At 34.8% G+C, this 18,381-nt stretch overlaps 2 protein-coding genes across 4 annotated transcripts in view; one reads left to right on the top strand and one right to left on the bottom strand.

Annotated features, from left to right (window-relative positions):
- Window positions 1-18,381, bottom strand: part of LOC105208288 — a 79,177-nt gene that overhangs the window by 49,235 nt on the left and 11,561 nt on the right. Inside the window, exon 1 of one of the 2 annotated variants that reach the window (XM_039453546.1) lies at window positions 16,292-17,054. The exons of the other annotated variant lie outside the window; for it this stretch is intronic. The gene's annotated coding sequence lies outside the window, so the exon portion shown is untranslated. Of the gene's footprint in view, window positions 1-16,291; window positions 17,055-18,381 lie in introns of those variants that run through there. 2 annotated transcript variants of the gene reach the window in all.
- LOC120358652 lies at window positions 148-5,151 on the top strand. 2 transcript variants are annotated; one of them, XR_005575564.1, is made up of 3 exons: window positions 857-2,369; window positions 4,125-4,611; window positions 4,872-5,151. XR_005575564.1 is itself a non-coding variant. In XM_039453563.1 (2 exons), the coding sequence occupies exons 1-2, from the start codon at window positions 1,986-1,988 to the stop codon at window positions 4,212-4,214; spliced, it is 474 nt and encodes a 157-aa protein (XP_039309497.1). In that variant the 5' UTR covers window positions 148-1,985; the 3' UTR covers window positions 4,215-4,621. The 2 variants fall into 2 exon arrangements, 1 of the variants encoding a protein (XP_039309497.1); XM_039453563.1 differs by lacking the exon at window positions 4,872-5,151 and having other exon boundaries at window positions 148-2,369; window positions 4,125-4,621.

The following is an 18,381-nucleotide window of genomic DNA, read 5'->3' as shown; positions in this document are numbered from 1 at the left end:
CGCGCGTGACCTCGCGCGCGCGACGCACATCGTCACGAAGGTAGCCGCGCTATCACTCGCGCTCCGCGACTCGAGCGAGCAGGCTGCGGCGCACTTCACTCCGCGTGTGCCGTCGCGGTATTACCTCTTAACCTCACGTGACGCGGCTCCCCCTCGACAATTAGGTAATGTCCATGCATGTAACTTGACTCTCGCTATTAGCGATGCGTAAACATATCGAAACACTTACGTACTCGAGCAGATACACGTATGTCGCGCAATTTATTCATCCACGGCAGGAATCGAAGCGAGCTGCGAAGGCCGCGATGCACGGAAGACGCCAGGATAAGCGGGCGATGAGCAAATCCGGCAAATGTCGTTGAGAACGCAGAAGATTACGATTTTAATCCTTTCTCTATCTTGGGTATTTCGTATCCGAAAGATTCTTGTTCGTAGAAGTTTCTCGCAAGTTCGACGGATTACTAAATTATATACACTCGATGATTTTCTAAAACGAAGTTTCAACATTTATTCGAGAAAGCTCTAGCAAATTCTGGAAAGCTGAAAGTATGCTAGTAGACTTTCACAGATTTTTTAAATCGTTCTAAATAAGTGAAAAAGATGAACAGATTCGAGATATTCAGGATCGCACCTACGTTCTCCCGTTGCAGATTTCAGAAAGTTCAGTTTATCGTGTCGTGATTTTCACGGGCGACAATTATTTCCTTTGACGATTTGCGCTTCGCATTTTTTGCCGCAGGCGACAATATCGTCTTTTCTAAATTCGAATGGAGTGTGAACAGTGGTCGAACGATAGCATTTTTTATTAGGCGACACCGAGGTGAAGTGTGCTGCTGCCCGCTCGCTCGAGTCGCGGGGCGCGAATGGTAATGCGGTGACCATGCCGACAGTGCACATCACGCGCGCAAGATTATACACGTCGTCATCGTTAGCAAGCAACAAAGGGTAGAGCCGATTGTTTATTCCTTTCGTACGTTTCGCGGAATCACGAGTCGCATGGGTGGCTATAACCGATCGACGGAAGTGTGCGAAGTATCGCGTAATCATCTACCATCATTTTCGACGATTGGCATAACCGACGTGTTTCCGCGAGACTCGCGAATGTGTACCTAACCAAAAAGCTGAAGTGCCGGGCCTGAGGCTTCACGAATTATTTAATTGTCGAGGGGGAACCGCATCACAAGAGGCAGTACCGCGACAGGCATACGCGGAGTGAAGTGCGTTGCTGGTCACTTGCTCGAGTCGCGGGGTGCGAGTGGTAGCACGGAGACCTTTCCGACGGTGTGCGTCGCGCGTGTAAGGTTACTCGCGCCGTCGGCCGGTAGTAAACAACGGAGGGCAGAGCGGATCGTTCATTCTTTTTCGTACGTTTCGAGGATTGTGTGTCGTGTGCGTGGCTACCACTATCGGCAGAGGTGTCGTGCGAAGCATCGCGTAATCTCTCTCTCTCTCTCTTCTTTCTCTCTCTCACACTCATTTTCGACGATTGGCATAACTGATGCGTTCCGCGAGAACCTCGAGTATGCACCTAACCAAGAAGCTTGAAGTGCGGAAGAACGGAGGATTTACGAATTACTTAATTGTCGAATGGGGGACCGCGTCATAAGAGGCAATACCGCGACGGGCACACGCGGAGTGAAACGCGCCGCAGTCGCGGGATGCGAGTGATGGTACGGTGATTTTTCCGACGGCACGAGTCGCGCGTGCTAGGTTACTCGCGCCGTCGGCCGGTAGCAAGCAAGGGAGGGCAGAGCGGATCGTTCGTTGTTTCCATACGTTTCGCGGAATCGCGTGTCGTGTACGTGGCTACAATTGACCGGCGGAGGTGTCGTGTGAAGCATCGTGTAATCGTCTTTCCATCATTTTCGACAATTGGCATAACCGACGCGTTCCCGCGAGAGCCGCGAGTGTAAATCTAAGCAAAAAGCCTGAAGTGCCGGGCGGAGGCTTTATCAGTTGCTTAATTGTCGAGAAGGAACCGCGTCATGAGAGGCAGTATCGCGACAGGCATATGCAGAGTGAAGTGCGCCGCTGATCGCTTGCTCGAGTCGCAGGATGCGAGTGATAACCTCGTTCGCCGACGGAACGCATCGCGCGCGCAAAGTTACGTGTCCCGTCTGCCGTTATCGAGCAACGAAGGGATTATTCGTTCCTTTCGTACGTTTCGCGGAATCACGCGTCGTATATGCATAGCTATAACTGATCGGCGGGAGTGTCGTGCGAGGTATCGCATAATTGTTTCCATCATTTTCGATGATTGGCGTAATAGACGCGTTCCCGCGAGTGTGAACCTAACCAAGAAACCTATAGTGCCGGGTGAAAGCTTGGGGGATCGGCGTCAAACGACGGTGGAGCTGCGCCACCGTCAGGTGAGTAATTACACGTTATTGTGTCATCTTGCAGATCGGTTCGAGATGGATAGATTAGGACCCCGAGATTAATCCCGCATACGCGTGTGACCGTTTCGCGAATTCTCGTTACCCCCACAGGAATGCGCGCAGGCAGATCTCGTAAAACAGAGTTTATTGATGTTGATGCACTACTGTTGATGTATCGACAGCTCTGTTTTATGAGATTTGCATGCACGCATTCTCGTGTGTACAGCGAGAATTTGCGAACGATCGCACACACGTGTCAGGGACCTACGAATCACTTTGATTAATCGGGTTATGGCGTGTTTCTAGCATTAATTGACGGAATAGTTGCAGTATGCGCGAAGTGATTTAATCGATGGCGCATTTAAGGAGACATTATTTTGTTTTAAACACAGAAAAAACTGTTTTGTTAATTTCATTATTTTTGTTTCGAGCACAGAAGAAAAATATTAAATCAACAGTTTATTGTTTTATATATGGGTAAGCAAAGAGATAAAATCTTGAAATAATTTGATAATCTTAAACATGTAATTTGCAAACGTGAAGAAATTTTGTTTCTAGATTTTGTATTCTCGCTTATACACGGAAAATTGAATTGTTGATTTGATATTAATTTTTTTCTTTGAAGGCTGGGATAAAGGTTGTTTTTGTATATGAATTTTTTTCTTCGGAAAATGCGCTTACGATTTATTTTAAATTTTGCAAAACATAATACATACTTTATCTATAATTAAGATTTTTGCAAGTGAAAACAGTAGAAATTCTAGTAATTATAAAAATATATGTTCCATGAAATCAGTAATCAGAAAGATGGGGAGGGAGGAGGGGAGCAAAGGAGTAAAATTATAAATCTACAGATGTTCAGTTTTCGTTGGGTGTTTAAATTAAATAAAGACTAAAACTATAAAAATACAATATAATGTTGACAAGGTGTTTACCAAGAAAAACCGGAAAAGTCTGGATTTTTCAGATAATTTTATTTTTCACCCTTGAAAATCGTGAATTTTGATGGGATTTTATTGATACTTAGGAAAATTTTCGGAGAATTTTAATTTTAAATTCTACCTCTATTTTTCTGACAAAATTAATTCATCAACTTTTTCCTGGTATTGCGAAATCGATTAGCAATAAATTATAACATTATTGCACATCCACTTGCATTCTCGTGTTACTCACGAGTTTTTATAAAATTAGACAATATCTCGTTTTAAATTGGTGTTGTGTTTAATCACCGTGTGTTTGACCAGACCGCTATGTGCTACATTTATTTCACATTATTTTTCAGAGTAAATATGCCGATGAGGGCATATTTATCAAAAGGTCTCCTCTTAATTGGCAATCCTCTTTTTTAAAATGCTTGGTTATATTTGTGTATACATAAATGTATATACATTTGTTATTTTTTATGTAGCATATTTTGATGTAAAATTATATAATATAATTTATATTATAGAAAATTAATAATTACAATTATAGAATTTTTGAAAGCACTTGAAATTTTTCCAATCATATATTCTCATAATTCGAGATTTTATGTCGAATTTAAATTTTTTTTGGCCAAAACAAGTTATACATAAATTTGTAGAGGCACTCCACCACCCCAATTAATTTTAATAGCGTTCCTCTTTTTTAGACACCTTTTTTTTTTACTTTTAAATGTATTTTTCACTTAAAAAATTTTATCCTCATTTTTTCCTCATTTCTTCGAGCGTTTTTCTTTCTTCTCATTGATCACATTTCCTCCCACAGATTGACGCAGTGGACCTCGACGACCTCGACGTAGTAGTACCCCAGGGTCTGGAAGCCGAAGCTAACGTACCCATCGCGTCGTCAATTTAACTGAATAAACGAACCGCAGCCGGTTCGTCGCGTTGTGCGCTATGTTCAGGAATGCCGTAGATAATCGGACTAAAGGACCGATTTTTTTAAAGCCCATTTGTTCTATATTCTCATTCGTGCCGGTGGCCGTTACATTTCCGATGTACTGTTGAGATTGAAGTGTTTTCGTTGACTCGAAGTGCAGACTCGTTTCCATAGAACTGGATATCATGGGCTTCATGAACGGGAATGTACAGGTGTACAGTTTCGCTCCAAAGACATTTAGTGATAATTAGTCCGCGTGTGTAATTACCCGTGATGTTTCGCGAGTGTTGTGCAACTTGAAGAGAAGACCTGACAACCTGAGAGGAGGAGGAGGCTTGGGAAAAGCGTCGGGCGCCAGCGGAGCAACATTGCGGTAATTATTTGCTAGTTATACATTACTAATTATTAATCGTTTGTTTAATTTATTTGAATGTTTAAGAATTACAAGAAAGAAATTTTATAATGTAAAATCTTAAAAGAATTTGTACTTAAGAAGTAGAGTTAAGAAAATCGTACAATTATCTCATTAAATATTTGTTTAAAGAAAGAATATAAAGTTTAACAAATACAATTAATCTTGTAATTATTTTTTAAGCACTACTATAATTTGAATTTTATATTTGTATGTTACAGAATCAACGTAGTCATCGCAGCTAATAACTCCGCTGTTGCGCATCGGTCGGTGAGTGATAATTTTTTTACATAAGGTAACATATCTATGAGAAGAATTAATCACATACATTAACATATATTTATCTGTAATTATATACATAGTAAAATACATCTGGATGCATATTTATCGACCCATTTAACAACAATATAATATTATGATTAAACAAGTATATAACATCTCATTGATTTGTTGCCCTAAAATACATAGATATGCTAGAACAAATTAGAATGAACATTTAACCCTGGATCATTTGTCGATTTATTGTGCATGTGCATTATGAGAAGTGCAGAAGAGACGTTAGAATAGGCGTTGTATATTCTACATATACATATTTTTTTTTATTTTGTAATATTTATCTAATTGTAAATAGTAAACTTGAAAATTTACTATAATGTAATTGACATTAATTATGCCAATCATTAGAGATATTATCATTTCCAAATAAAATATAATCAAATTAGTATAAAGATCAAAAAAATAAATTTAATAAAAATTATAAAAGTTTTATTTAATGATGTTCATAACTTATGATTAAGAAATGTAGATTATAATAAGATATTGACATTATCTGTACGTTCTAATAGAATTAAAGAAAAAAATATAGGCAAAGCATAGGCAAATGTTGATAGAGTTTGTGTAATTAATATTGTATTCTTATTCATCTTCTATTTTTTTTTAATTTTTGATCTTTATTCAGATTTATATATATTTTTCTATTTGTCCAGGATTAAATGTCATATAAATCGGCGAGAAAATAATAATTTATAAATTCTTACAAAATATATTATATATTACATATATTACAAGTATAAGTAAAAAGACATTTTAGAAATCTTTTAATTACATAGAATATCTTATTCAATATTTATCAAATTTATTTAATAAAATTGCACTAACAATTGACTGTACTACTCTTATAACGTCGATTGTATCCTAATTTTTGTACAGCAATCTCTGTATTTTTTTACTTATCCATCTCTGTAGATAGCTTATGCAAAGTTAAATCTTGTGAGATCCAAAAAAAATACATTATTGTGAAACAGAACAATTTTTTAGATTATCTGTGAATTAAATCGTTTCGCCAAAATATTTGATTTTAAAATAACATTTTTCTCACTTCCTGTATTAAAATTATTTTCAATAGTATATAACAATGTAGTAACAGGATATTAATATCAATCCATCAATTTGTGAAAATATTTATCACGCGTAAGAACATAATTATAGTTGCATTTGTAATAGAAATTTACCCCTTTTTTGGTTCTCACATTATTCATTCTAAATTTGCCAACGAAAAATCTAATCTAGAAGTTTAAATATATTAAATGTATGTACTTCGTATATTGATAAATGGTACGTAAGGTAAGTGTACAATATCAAACAATATGAGTGAAAGGTGCGCAAAGTAGGCGTACAAAATTCTTTCGCATACGTGTGATGGTACGTAATCAAAGGCGAAATGATGCCGTCACATTAAATTCCAATCCCTCGCAAATTAAAATCTCAACTCGTTGCAAATTAAATCTTAATTCGCACTTTATTTCCCGGATCTCGTGCGATCGTGACTAAAGATTCCTGCTGAATTAGCAAGCACAGGTAGAATCCCTCCATAAATCGCGGGCCACATCCCATTATTGGTGTTCTAGGAGTAGAATTACAGATAGAAATAGGAGATAGGTACTAGGTAGGACTCGAATAAAAACATTAATAGGTAAGATACGGATAGATAAAGAGATATATGAACATAATTCGATTAAGAATAAATGTAGTTAAATTTAAACCAAAATTGCTTTTGATTTGTTTTAATTAATTATTTTGCATTAACAAATTAGAAATATAAAATCTTGCTATCTAACATTTTTTTTAACGTACAAAATATTTTTGCGAGCGTCGAAAGCGAGATTTGAAAATCTCTGTTGACAATTGAATGAGCAAGTAATTCGACGGTCGACTCGATCAACTGCTTTTTTCCCTCGAGGGAATTTTTTCTCCGTCAAGACGTTTTCTAATTCCGAGTCCCTTCGCCACGCGATTACGCGGATTATCCGGAATAATTTACACGCCGCTGCGCGGATGTAATTTATACGACCGGCAGGGAAAAACTGGAGTTACATGCTCGCTGGGAGATAGAATATCGAATTTACGAACTCGAGTGAACACGCGCGTACGTTTCTTATCTCGCCTGATTTAATCGTGTTTTTTTCCAATTCTCACTAGTAATTTATAAAATAAATACCGGCCGGATGTTAAATATGTTAATTAACATTCCGTGAGGTCTACAACCGGCGTCCGGTAGCATCATGTTTACTCAAGCTCACCGTCATTCACTTGGCTCTTGTTTACACGTTACAACTACATGTCATTAGTTTCTACTGATACGCGCATTGTGTGCACAACGAACCTGGCTTGCTATTTGGAATAAACAAGAGCGAGGTGATAATAACTTTTATTATCTTTTTTGATTCCCTTTCTTACACGTATCTTTAGTCGTAGCCCTATTAAATTTACAATTATATCCGTTTTTAGAGTTATGTCTTTTCTCCGCGATTTGTCGAATTTATTTCTTGCGTTTGATGAAACTTTAAAATAAAATTCTAAAGATAGTTTATGATCAGAAATGTTATTTACAGACAGTTTAATTTTGTACTGGACTAGACATAACAGCGATTTTTTTACAAATTTAATAAATATTTATAATAATTATACAATTTTTTAATTTAATAATTATAATAATTAATTTAATGATTATACTTAATTAACTAATTATGCAATTATTATATTAATTAAATAATTATTAAATTAAGGAATTTACAACCAATTGGAAACGCGGAAAACAAGCTTCAAATTAGATAATGCTAATTTGAAAATGGGAAGGATCATAATATTTTTTAAATATTACAATTTATTAATACATATCTGATTGATTTTATACCCCAAATATTTTCAATTGCAAACGATTTATTACGTTGAAAATTGATTTTATTTTCTGACTGAATAATCTCTAATCGAAAAGCTTTTCGAGTAAACGGACTTTAAAAATTATTTATACGTATATTTCAAATAACAAATTTCCTATATATACATTCTAAATAAATTGCTCATATCTGTAAATGCTCGCACGTATATTTTCTAATTAAGGAAACAATGCTCATTCAGTTCCACGCCCTGACCGATTTCACACGACATAATCTCAACACTCTAACAAGATGCTCTGGTAAAAAGTGGTCAATTATTTCACTGAGAAAAAAAATTCATACATTTTAATAAATATTTATTCGAATAGTACTAATGAACTACATATTTACCAACGGTACATAAATATTTACTCTATAAGAAGAAATGATATTTAAATTAAATTAGTGATTTTTGTATTAAATAAATGTATATTTACATTTAGTGAATATTTCATTAGTACTATTTGAATAAATATTTATTAAAATTTAGTAATTTTTTTCTCAGTGTAGGATTTCGATTACGAGTTTTGTACCTAATATCTTGTTGCGAGTCGTGACCGATTTCACGCAATGCAATCGGTTTAATCCATTGCGATGTCGTACAACTGCAGTTTTCTTCTACAATTCATTAAGTCATGATTTAATGAAACATTAATTTGCCTCTACAAATTGAGAGACATTGCCTGAGATAATTAAATGACAGTTTCTCTCAATAAGAAAGTTCTTTATTTACTCCGCTTCTACAAACGGTATGGTAACTTCAGGAAGTAAACAATTAAATGAAACATTTAATGTTTTTATATTAATGAAATAATTTGTAAATCCATCCATAAAATAAATTACTTCCTGATTTAAACTTTTAGGAAAAACAATTCGATTGTAACTTTAGAACTATAAAAAAAAATAGAATTATTCAGTTATTCAGGGTGACGCAATTTTCAAAATCTTTCAACTTTCTCCATAGAATTTATGCCCAAAAGCGATTTCGAAATCATTAGGTTTCCACAGGTCGTCTCGCGGAATAGCGCTGTACAGTTAGTCGAAACGACGCGATATATGAGAGGAGGTAGCCGACAGATGTTCGTACCGTTGAAGAGGCGCGGGACAAGTCGACGTCCTAGGGTCCTGGATGTTCTCGCGAGGAAGTCATCTCCAAGCGGCGCGACTTGCTCGTCACAGAGAGGAGATAGTAAATGCGAAAACGGCGCGTCGGCAGATCGCACGGAATTCGCAGATATGAAATGCGCGCACGGATATAGGCGAGCGTTGAAGCGGTTATCAAATGCGGCCTTTAGAAATGTGGACGGTTGTTGGGAATAAAAGCGCGAACGCGGAAAAGAGGAATATAGGACGCACGGTGATGGGGAAAATATATTTACGCGTTTACGTTCCGGGAGAAGAGTGTAGCGAAGACACGAATATATATTTTCGACGAGATCTGAGGCTGATTTTTTACACCGTACTCGCAAAAATTTATTTTGTGGAGATCGCATTTGTACACGGAGAGAACAATTTTACTGCACTACCTAAACATTTAGTTAGATACAGATCAGAAAATAACTTTACGTTGGACTATTAAAAAAATTATGTAGGACGTCTACACTAAGAGAAAAAATATTTTAAAACAAAGGAATTTTATTTAATGCATAAAAAAGTTGTTTACTCAATGGAACCGAATATATAGCTTATTTACTTCAGTCAGGTTAAATTTTTTAATTCAAATGTTTATGTAAATAAAATGAAATAATTTTTTCTTGCAGTTCTAGAAAATATTTATTGCTAGACTATTTTTATTTTCAATATAGTTAGATTTTGAAATCTAAGAAAACAATTTAATTAAGTTTAATAATACCATATTATTTGTAAAATTATTATATAAATGTAAAAAATATAATAATACAAAATTATATACTTAAGTTATATGTCTATTTACTTAAAAGTAAATATTTTTACTTAAATAGAATAAACAAATGTTAGCATTAAAATATGGTTTTAAGAAAGTGTTTTTTTCATTTAAACAAATTTTTTTCTCAGTGCATGATAACGTTACTGTAACCACTTTATCAATCAAATTAAATGCCCGATACAATTTTTTAAATAACAAGTTTAACATAACTATTTTCAAATCTGTATTTCAGCAAAATTGTTCTTTTCGCATAGAAGATGTTTTAACCATGCATATTTGCAGGTTTATTAAAGTTAAAAAAGATTGCTAAAAAATACAAAAAATTAAAATGCACTTTTAAAAATGTTGCCAGTTGCGGTTTGGATTGTTGAAAACATTTTAATTTACCAGAGAAGAGAAAATAATTCTTTAGCCAATAATTACACATTTAAAATAGAATTTGTATAATTCGATTCATTCGCGCGCGCATAAAAAAATCCCTTGTTTTCAGAACAGCTTCTAAAAGCGTAACCAAAATTTTGTAATAGGGTGTCTTTTGTGGTTGGCCTGAATTTGTCTCAGGTCAAAGATTAAAGCACGAGCTGACAGCATTAAATTAGTAAGCATGTCGCTTACGAAGTTGTTGAACTATATGCTCGGCTTGTCACGACAAAATATATATAGTGTATGCACCGCCGTATGTTAAAGCACCAACGACAGTGTGTTCGCCACTCTATACGGCCGTCTAATTAATTACAAGTGGCGAAGAGCGTCGTCGGCCACCGCGGATAACGGCACTAAGAATAGCCGAATGGTATTCAGTGTGCGAAGGGCATTGCGAATTAAAGCGTCTTCGCCGTTCTCTCTTTCACGACATCGCGAGCCAGAAAACATTCCAATGTCCAATTGCGGCTTTATTATGATTTGTCTTGGTTGTAATGATGAACCTAAGAACCTACGGACAACCGCAGCGTACTCTTCGTAATTTTATAGGATTTACATAAAAAGAACTGGCTTGAAGCACTGTAATGATTTGATGTGAAGAATGCAAATGACATGCATAGTTTCCGCATTACGCGAATACGAATGTCTCTGGAACTATTACGTGGGAACTAGAAACTTGTTCAGTTTACTGAACTTAAATCCAAGAGCTCTCTAAATCCGTTCACATATAAATAACAAGATTATGAATTATAAGCACCCCAGTAAATCACCAACTTGGAAAAGCTACATACATGCATATGTATATATCTTCTGCCGTCTCGCCGAACAGCTCGGAGAGTATTTTTTAGAATGTTGTTTTTAAAATAAATTTTAAATTTTTTCCAAATTTATAAAGAGCTTAAAAACGTAATAAATAAATAAATCGCAGAACAAATAGAAAAAGAAAGTTACATTTAAACAAAGCGTAAAATTATTATTCCTGTCTAAACAAAGAGCTTTATTTTTTAAATTGCGAAATCTACGATTATTTACTGTAAAAAAATATAATAATTTGTAACCATTATGTCAAAAAAAACATAAATAAAATTGAAAAAGAAAAATTTATTTTTAACTAGTTTGCGTCTCATTTCGTGAAATCGATAAAAAGTTAATAAACGAAACGCTTGTGGTCTGCTACGTTAACATGTTGACCACAAAGTTGACCGCGACAGAATATTTGAAAAATTCGATTTGAAAAAAACAAACGGGAATCAGTCTAGATTCACAACAATTTCAACGAGACACCGTTTACTCGCATCAATCGATAGCGATTTTTCTGGCACAGTTTCTCGCTTAGCACGACGATGATTCGATGATAAATCGACCTATCTAGGAGCTAACTGTACTTGAATTTATCCCACAATGCGATTCAATCGAATAGGTTCCGGGACAATAAAGAGAAGACGCTCAATTGTGACTCGTGCCATCAAACCAGTCGGTTCACGCATCGTTAACGATAGACAATGATATCTATACTAGCATTCGAGCAATATTTTAATACCAATTTTTAAAATAACAATATTTTACGACGGTATCGATAACAATATCTTAGAAACGAATGAACAAGAATTTTCTTATTTTCTGAGAACCGTTTGTGTAATCGATTTTACTTTCGCAAACTTGCTTCGCGTATTCATCTAGCAAATTATATAATTATGGATATCACTCAATGAAATGATCTTGCAAGTCACGTATACATCCACATTTTTTTGCTACAAAAAATCAAAGTAGATAAATAATTAGCAAATATTGTAATATCAATTTAGTACTTAACCAAAATGGCAGTGACAGACTTTATATCTGAACTGTTCGTGCGTGAAATTTAGAAAGAAAATTTTTCTGTGATGTCTGTTTATGTTAAGGCCAATCGTACTTGTTATAAAATTTTAAATTTAATTGTATAATTGACAATGAGACTAAATTTTCTAGAAAATGTTATATGTTGCTGCTATAAATTCTATATGTGACAAACAATATTTTAGCAGATATAAAAAATAGCGATAAATTTTTATTATGATACCTAGAAATCTAATTAGCAAAACATTTTTTTTTGAGTGATAATAAATAACACTAAAAACGGCGTTTCTCGTAACGTTTTCTAATTTCCAACTTGAAACACTTGTCGATATATCGCTCAGCATCGATACATTATAGCGGTTTCTCTCCTACGATCGCGATGATAATATTGAAATGAAATCTTGGTGTAATCTTTATTCAAAATGACTGTATCTACGCACCGTAAACCGCGTGGAATGCGAGATTCGTAGGTACTGCAGTACTCGTAGGTCTTTGCCGAATGCAGAATGCGTTTCGTTTATATTGACCCAAATTAATCGTAGCGTTTTTCGCGACGACGCGACGTGGAAGCTGGCATGCTTCTTAATTAAGCCAGTGCCAAAGCGTGGCAATAAAGAACGACTTTAGCACTTTAACGTCAATAAAGTTTGCTTTCACTGGTGAGTGCATTCAATATCGAACTGATGATTTTCTTACGCGCCATTCAAATTTTAAATTTTTATGTTTTCTTGTCATCACATATGCATATATGCGGGAATATTTAAGTTGTTTGTTATATATTTCACATTTTGATCATTTTATTTGTGAGCTAAACTGAAAGTACCAACAGTTGTGATATTTATTGGGAGAATGGCTTTTAAATTATTTTAACTATCCGATTTTAACGATGTTTGTTATTCGCGCATTTATCTTTTTATAAATAAAAATCGTGATTTAGCAATCCGGTATTGGAATTCATGTGCTTTTTTTTCCACTCAATCATGCTTCCCATGTCGAGAAATGAATTTCATGCTGCTGCTAAACCGTTTAGTAACAACTTTATCGTGCGGATTTAACTTCGTTTTCTTCGAGTTTTGTTACGATTATGGTTTTATACGCGTTTACCTAATGGAAATCGTGTTCGACATCTCTTACGTTTTGTTACACTTTAACGCCTCGAACTAATGACGCATAAACGTATTAGTGAATGCTAATCACGTGTTCGCTGTTGCCGTAATACCTCAATGAAAACAAATCGTTTCCGAGAAGAAACTGAAGGGGTTTAAAGCAGTTCCACAGAAATCATTGTCATTTGCCACGTAAGCTATTCGATTAAAAATTATTTTTAATTAATCTTTATTTTGCACGCAATTTATTTTAATTCATCCAAGTGTTCTATAAATCAAATAAACGCATATATAACTGAAGCAAGAGAAGCTCGAGAATTTCTTTATGAAGAGAAACATCGATTAATATACCGAAATAATTTTGCTGATATATCTGAAAATTTAGTTGGATAGATCTAAAAATAATTTTATTGGATTATAATTGCGAATAGTTATGTAAAACGCTCAAGTATAATTATACTGTTAAAACAGTATTTTGACAGCATTTCTAGCAACCAGTTCAAGCATTTTACATAATTATTTTAATGGCTCAACGAAATTATTTTCGTATCTACATCTAGTTGAATTTTTAGACACTTTAGCGGGAGTGGTTCTATCTATATAAGTAAAGATAATTTTGCACGCGTAAAAAGGGGCCAAGAAAGTGAACGACAGATAAACGTAACGTCGAATAGCAAAAGGTCCTAGTGGAACGGGAAAACGATCTGGGAACAGGTGAATGAGCGCGAGGGAACTCGGCTATTGACGCGAATAATTATGTGCACAACCTGCGTGAGTTTGCACGTGCACGTAATGTTTCATGCCGGGTCAAAGCCAGTTGCGATGCTACCCAGACAACAGAAATCCTTTCAAGTGTACGAATTCGCACATTTTTTTTCGCAACAAACTGTTCGTCGCGGCGAATTCATTACGCGAAGCTGTTCCGCGACTAATTCCGAGAGCACAGAATCGATTAATCATAATTAAACAGCAATTACAAGAAACACTTCGCGCGATCAAACGTCAGTTTTGATTAAGCTTATTAACATCGATTTTTTTTTCTCGGTTAACTCGGATACGAGGAGTGGCAGAATATTGTCAATGAAAATATCATTATCTGTTGTACGACTTACACTTTGATTTATGGGACCTGTTCGAATTGCACTGGGAAAAAAAAATTGTTGAAAAAATGAAATATTTAGTCCGACACTTTCAACTAGACATTGGGTTGATTCAATAATTATTTAGCTGCACAAAAATAAGATATAGTTTGTTTATGTCAATTGTTAAACTTTTTTTCATCAAGAATTAACTAAACCAACTCAATATTTGAACGCATCGGACTAAATATTAGTTTTTTAACCATTTTTTTTCTCAGTGTAGATATATAAAAGTAAAATAGAAAATCAATGTGGTGTGTCCATTGCTGTCATAGTTACACACTTCTCTTACATTTTAGCCAAGTTTTGAACAAGGGTCCTGACGAGTATCGATTTTAGTTAAACACATCTCATTTTATAGTATCAATCCCGTTTCCAAACCGTCAGCATTTTGCAAATACTGCTAACTTTAGCCTCGCGTTTCCGATGCTCGATAAACGGAAGCTTTCCATTACGGGGGACGATCGTATGTTCCTGTCGCGTTACGCGACAGATGCCGCGATCGAAATAACATCATCGGCACACAGGTGACGAAGAAAAACGGATTCTCTCCCGCGGGCAAATATTAATAAAACCATAAATTCGAATACGTCCTCGAAACGGGATTTATATAAGTGGTCGAATCGCGGCCAGCGCACATCACTATCCAGGATTCGTGCCAGTAGATTACGGATAATCGCCGCGGGAGAGTCGAAAATATGCTGTCCGCATCCGTGACGGACGCGATAAATATGGATCGCCGTAATTTTTTTTCTCGCGACGCATAATTTGCGAGAGAAATAATAGCGAGAGCCTTGGCAGACGCGTGTTAACAGTTCGGAAAGTTGAACAGATCGGCAACCCTCGTTAATTGACTGAGCAGTAGAGATAATTCTTAAAATTATCCAAGGAAAATAAGCACAGCACTAAAATGTTTTTCTATTTACAATATTTTCCTTTTTCTCCTGCTATTTAATTTAATCTCGATTTAATTTAAATAAATTAGTCGCTATTAATAATAAATTCGCGATTAACGTAAATAGTTTGCATCATTCCGAAGGCTATTTATTATTAATTTTTTGGCATTTATTTATTAATTATTTATTTAATTTATTAATCTCTTATATTGATACTTGTTTTTTTTTTTTGCAATTATTTATTTCACGTTTTATTATCTCCCGAAGTTTTGTTCGAAATGAACTAAGGAAGAAATAAGGAAGAATTAAAATGGAAGAGTTAAAGCAAAGTAAATTGTTTACTCTGTCAGATTTGCATGAGAAATCAAATACAAATTAGTCTGAGAAAGATTTTGAATCTGTTTTTTCTTTTTTTCTCTCCGTATTGTTTCTACAGATTTGTATTCTATTTCTATCTGTAATGGCTGAGTTCTCAGGCAAATCTGATGATAAAAAATTCATCTCATTATAATTTGTTTTCATGATGTCTGTCTTATCTCCCTATTGTTGTAGAAAATTTGGAATTTATGTGAAATATTGAATTGCGTTATAAATGTTAAGTAACGGAGTTAACTTAAACTTTAATCGTAAATTTAAATTTTCCTTTGCGGCTAAAATATCGGTATAATTAATTTTCGGAAAGTGTAGGAAACTTTTCTCACACAGAATAAGTTTTTAAATCTAATAAAGTAATAAAATGTTATTGCACATTCTTTATCAAATGTTTCGACAAAGAACTCGGGATTTTATTACTAAAATATTTAATCTTTAATATTAAAAATAATCTCTCTCTCTCTTTTAAAATATTTTTTAAAAACAAATTTAATAAATATCTTTTAAGAAATGTAATTCTCTATTTAAACAACCATCAAAATCACCATCAAAATTAAATCACCATTAAAATCACCATCAAAATTTAAATCACCATCAAAATTAATTATCCTTGTTAAAATGAAATAATCAAGAAATCTAGAACTCTAATCATTTTTTCCGTCGTGAATTCATGTACTCTCGCGGCAATATGTAAAAATATGCAAAGATTAAGCATGTTCTTCCCCGAAGGAGAAGCCATTGGACTCACAATGGTAATTCCAGAGCGACTGCAATTTCACGTCTACTCGGTCGTCCTTGAACGCAAGTATGGATAGGTAAGCAGGATTTTCCAGTAGCTGGTGAAGAGGCGCCTCCTCCTCTTCCTCCCCCTCCGCCTCCTGCCTCTCCTCTCGAGCACGTTCTTCACACGTAAAAATCCGGTTTTCCGAGGCGCGGAGAGTATCTCCCTTCGACACACGCGTGAATACTTGGCGTTTTAACGAGGCGCAGCACCTTTATTAACACCGTTCGCGTCACTCACGCGTGCAAGTTCCGCTGATGACAAAACCCTTTCGATGATAACGATTCCCGACGAGTTCTGTAGCGTCTCTCCTCCTCACTCTATTTCCGCGCACGTTTTTCGCGCGAGTTTTTCTCTCACCAACGTCCTGCAGGCAGGTCCTCTTTAAAATCGACTCCGCGATGATTCACCACCATTCGCGAGCGAGAGACCGCGAGTAAACTACGTAGAAACCGCGAAGAAAGCGAAGATCCTTTTCTTTCGGCGCGGATTCCACCGATGGAAGGGAAAAAAAAACGTTTGCCGCGAGATTTTCTCAGGACGACGCTCGTGAGAACTCGAGGAGAGGACACGCACCGCGCTCGCGGACCGACGCGGCACTTGGGTGTCTGAAGGTGCCTCAGGTGAGACGCCAGGTGGATACCAGGAGAAAAGGCGCAGCGCAGGCCCTCTCCTCTCCTTGTCCCGACCGGTCCCACCGCACCCGGCGAGCTACGGACAAGGTTTATAGCGAACGAACGGAATCCAAGCGTTCTCTTCTACGTCCTGGGGAAGGGCGGAGGCGCCTCTGTTGAGTCCGATGATCTCCTCACGGGGCCCGGGCCCCTGCCGAAGTTTCCTACTTTATCGATGAAGAGGAGACTTCAATGCGTGCACTGGAAATGTGCGAATCAAGGTTTTTTCACGCCGATCGAATTTTATTTCTTTGCTTGAATCCGAATCGAACAAACTGCATCGACAAAATTTTTCAAATCGAATTGTTGAAATATTTCTTTCAATTGCTAACACAATTATTGTTGTGATTAGAATTTTAATATAGAAATTTAATGAAAAATAATATAAATTATAAAAAAAAAGATTTCTACGTAAGAGAGAGAAAAATAATATCGAGTGTTTGAATATTTCGTATATTATTAGCATAGATAAAATAGATAGGTATTGAACGTGAATAATCTGGTAAATTAGATTGTACGTTAAATCATTTATTATAGGTGCAAATATCATTAGATTAAAATTAAAAATTCAAAGATTTATATATTTTATATTCAGAGAAATATATTTTCCAAATTAAATTTTTTTACATTTCTTGTCATCTTTAAAAATACAGATATGGTCAGTTGTAAATTATTCCTAACCATATGTCTCAAATTTTTGATTAAAACTGTATTTAAAAAACATAGAAGATAAAATTATATTGATTCTCATTAATTAAAATAATTTTCTGATTTCTCTTAAATTGAAATATCAGACTTATTTAAATATTGACAATTTTAAATTAAATTTCTAAAAATAGAGTAGTGAGGCAGAGCAACAACTCAGTTGTTCTTAAGAATGTATAGGGCATTTCTTAAAACATTAAGGAAATTGTGAAAAAATTACAGATTGTTTTATATTGCATTTAAAAGTAGTAGAAAAAATTTGGCGACGATTTTCTGTCTGGACTAAAAATTATTTCAATAAGAAGTAGATATGTGTTTTTATGAAAATATAATTAATGATGAAATAAGAAATAATGAAAAAAATCTGAATTTTTTTATTTAAATTTTTAAAATATTCAAGATGATTTATATAAAATTTTATTGCGATGCAGAGATTAGTTTTGTAAAGTAAACAAAATTTATTTATTTAATAACTAACGGACAATCACAATAAAACTTTGTATAAATCATCTTAAATACTCAAAGTACTTACACAAAAAAATTTAGATTTTTCTTAACGTTGTAAGATAATTTAATTCTTAATATCATAAATATAGTAAACTATAAAAATATGTTATTAAATACAAATATAATTTTATTTACACTATTTTTATATAGTTTATTTGAAGTGTTAATATT

This window comes from Solenopsis invicta, chromosome 9, assembly GCF_016802725.1.
Source record: "Solenopsis invicta isolate M01_SB chromosome 9, UNIL_Sinv_3.0, whole genome shotgun sequence".
In the NCBI taxonomy this organism is placed as follows: Eukaryota; Metazoa; Arthropoda; class Insecta; order Hymenoptera; family Formicidae; genus Solenopsis; species Solenopsis invicta.
This window is presented reverse-complemented; position numbering and strand designations above follow the sequence as displayed.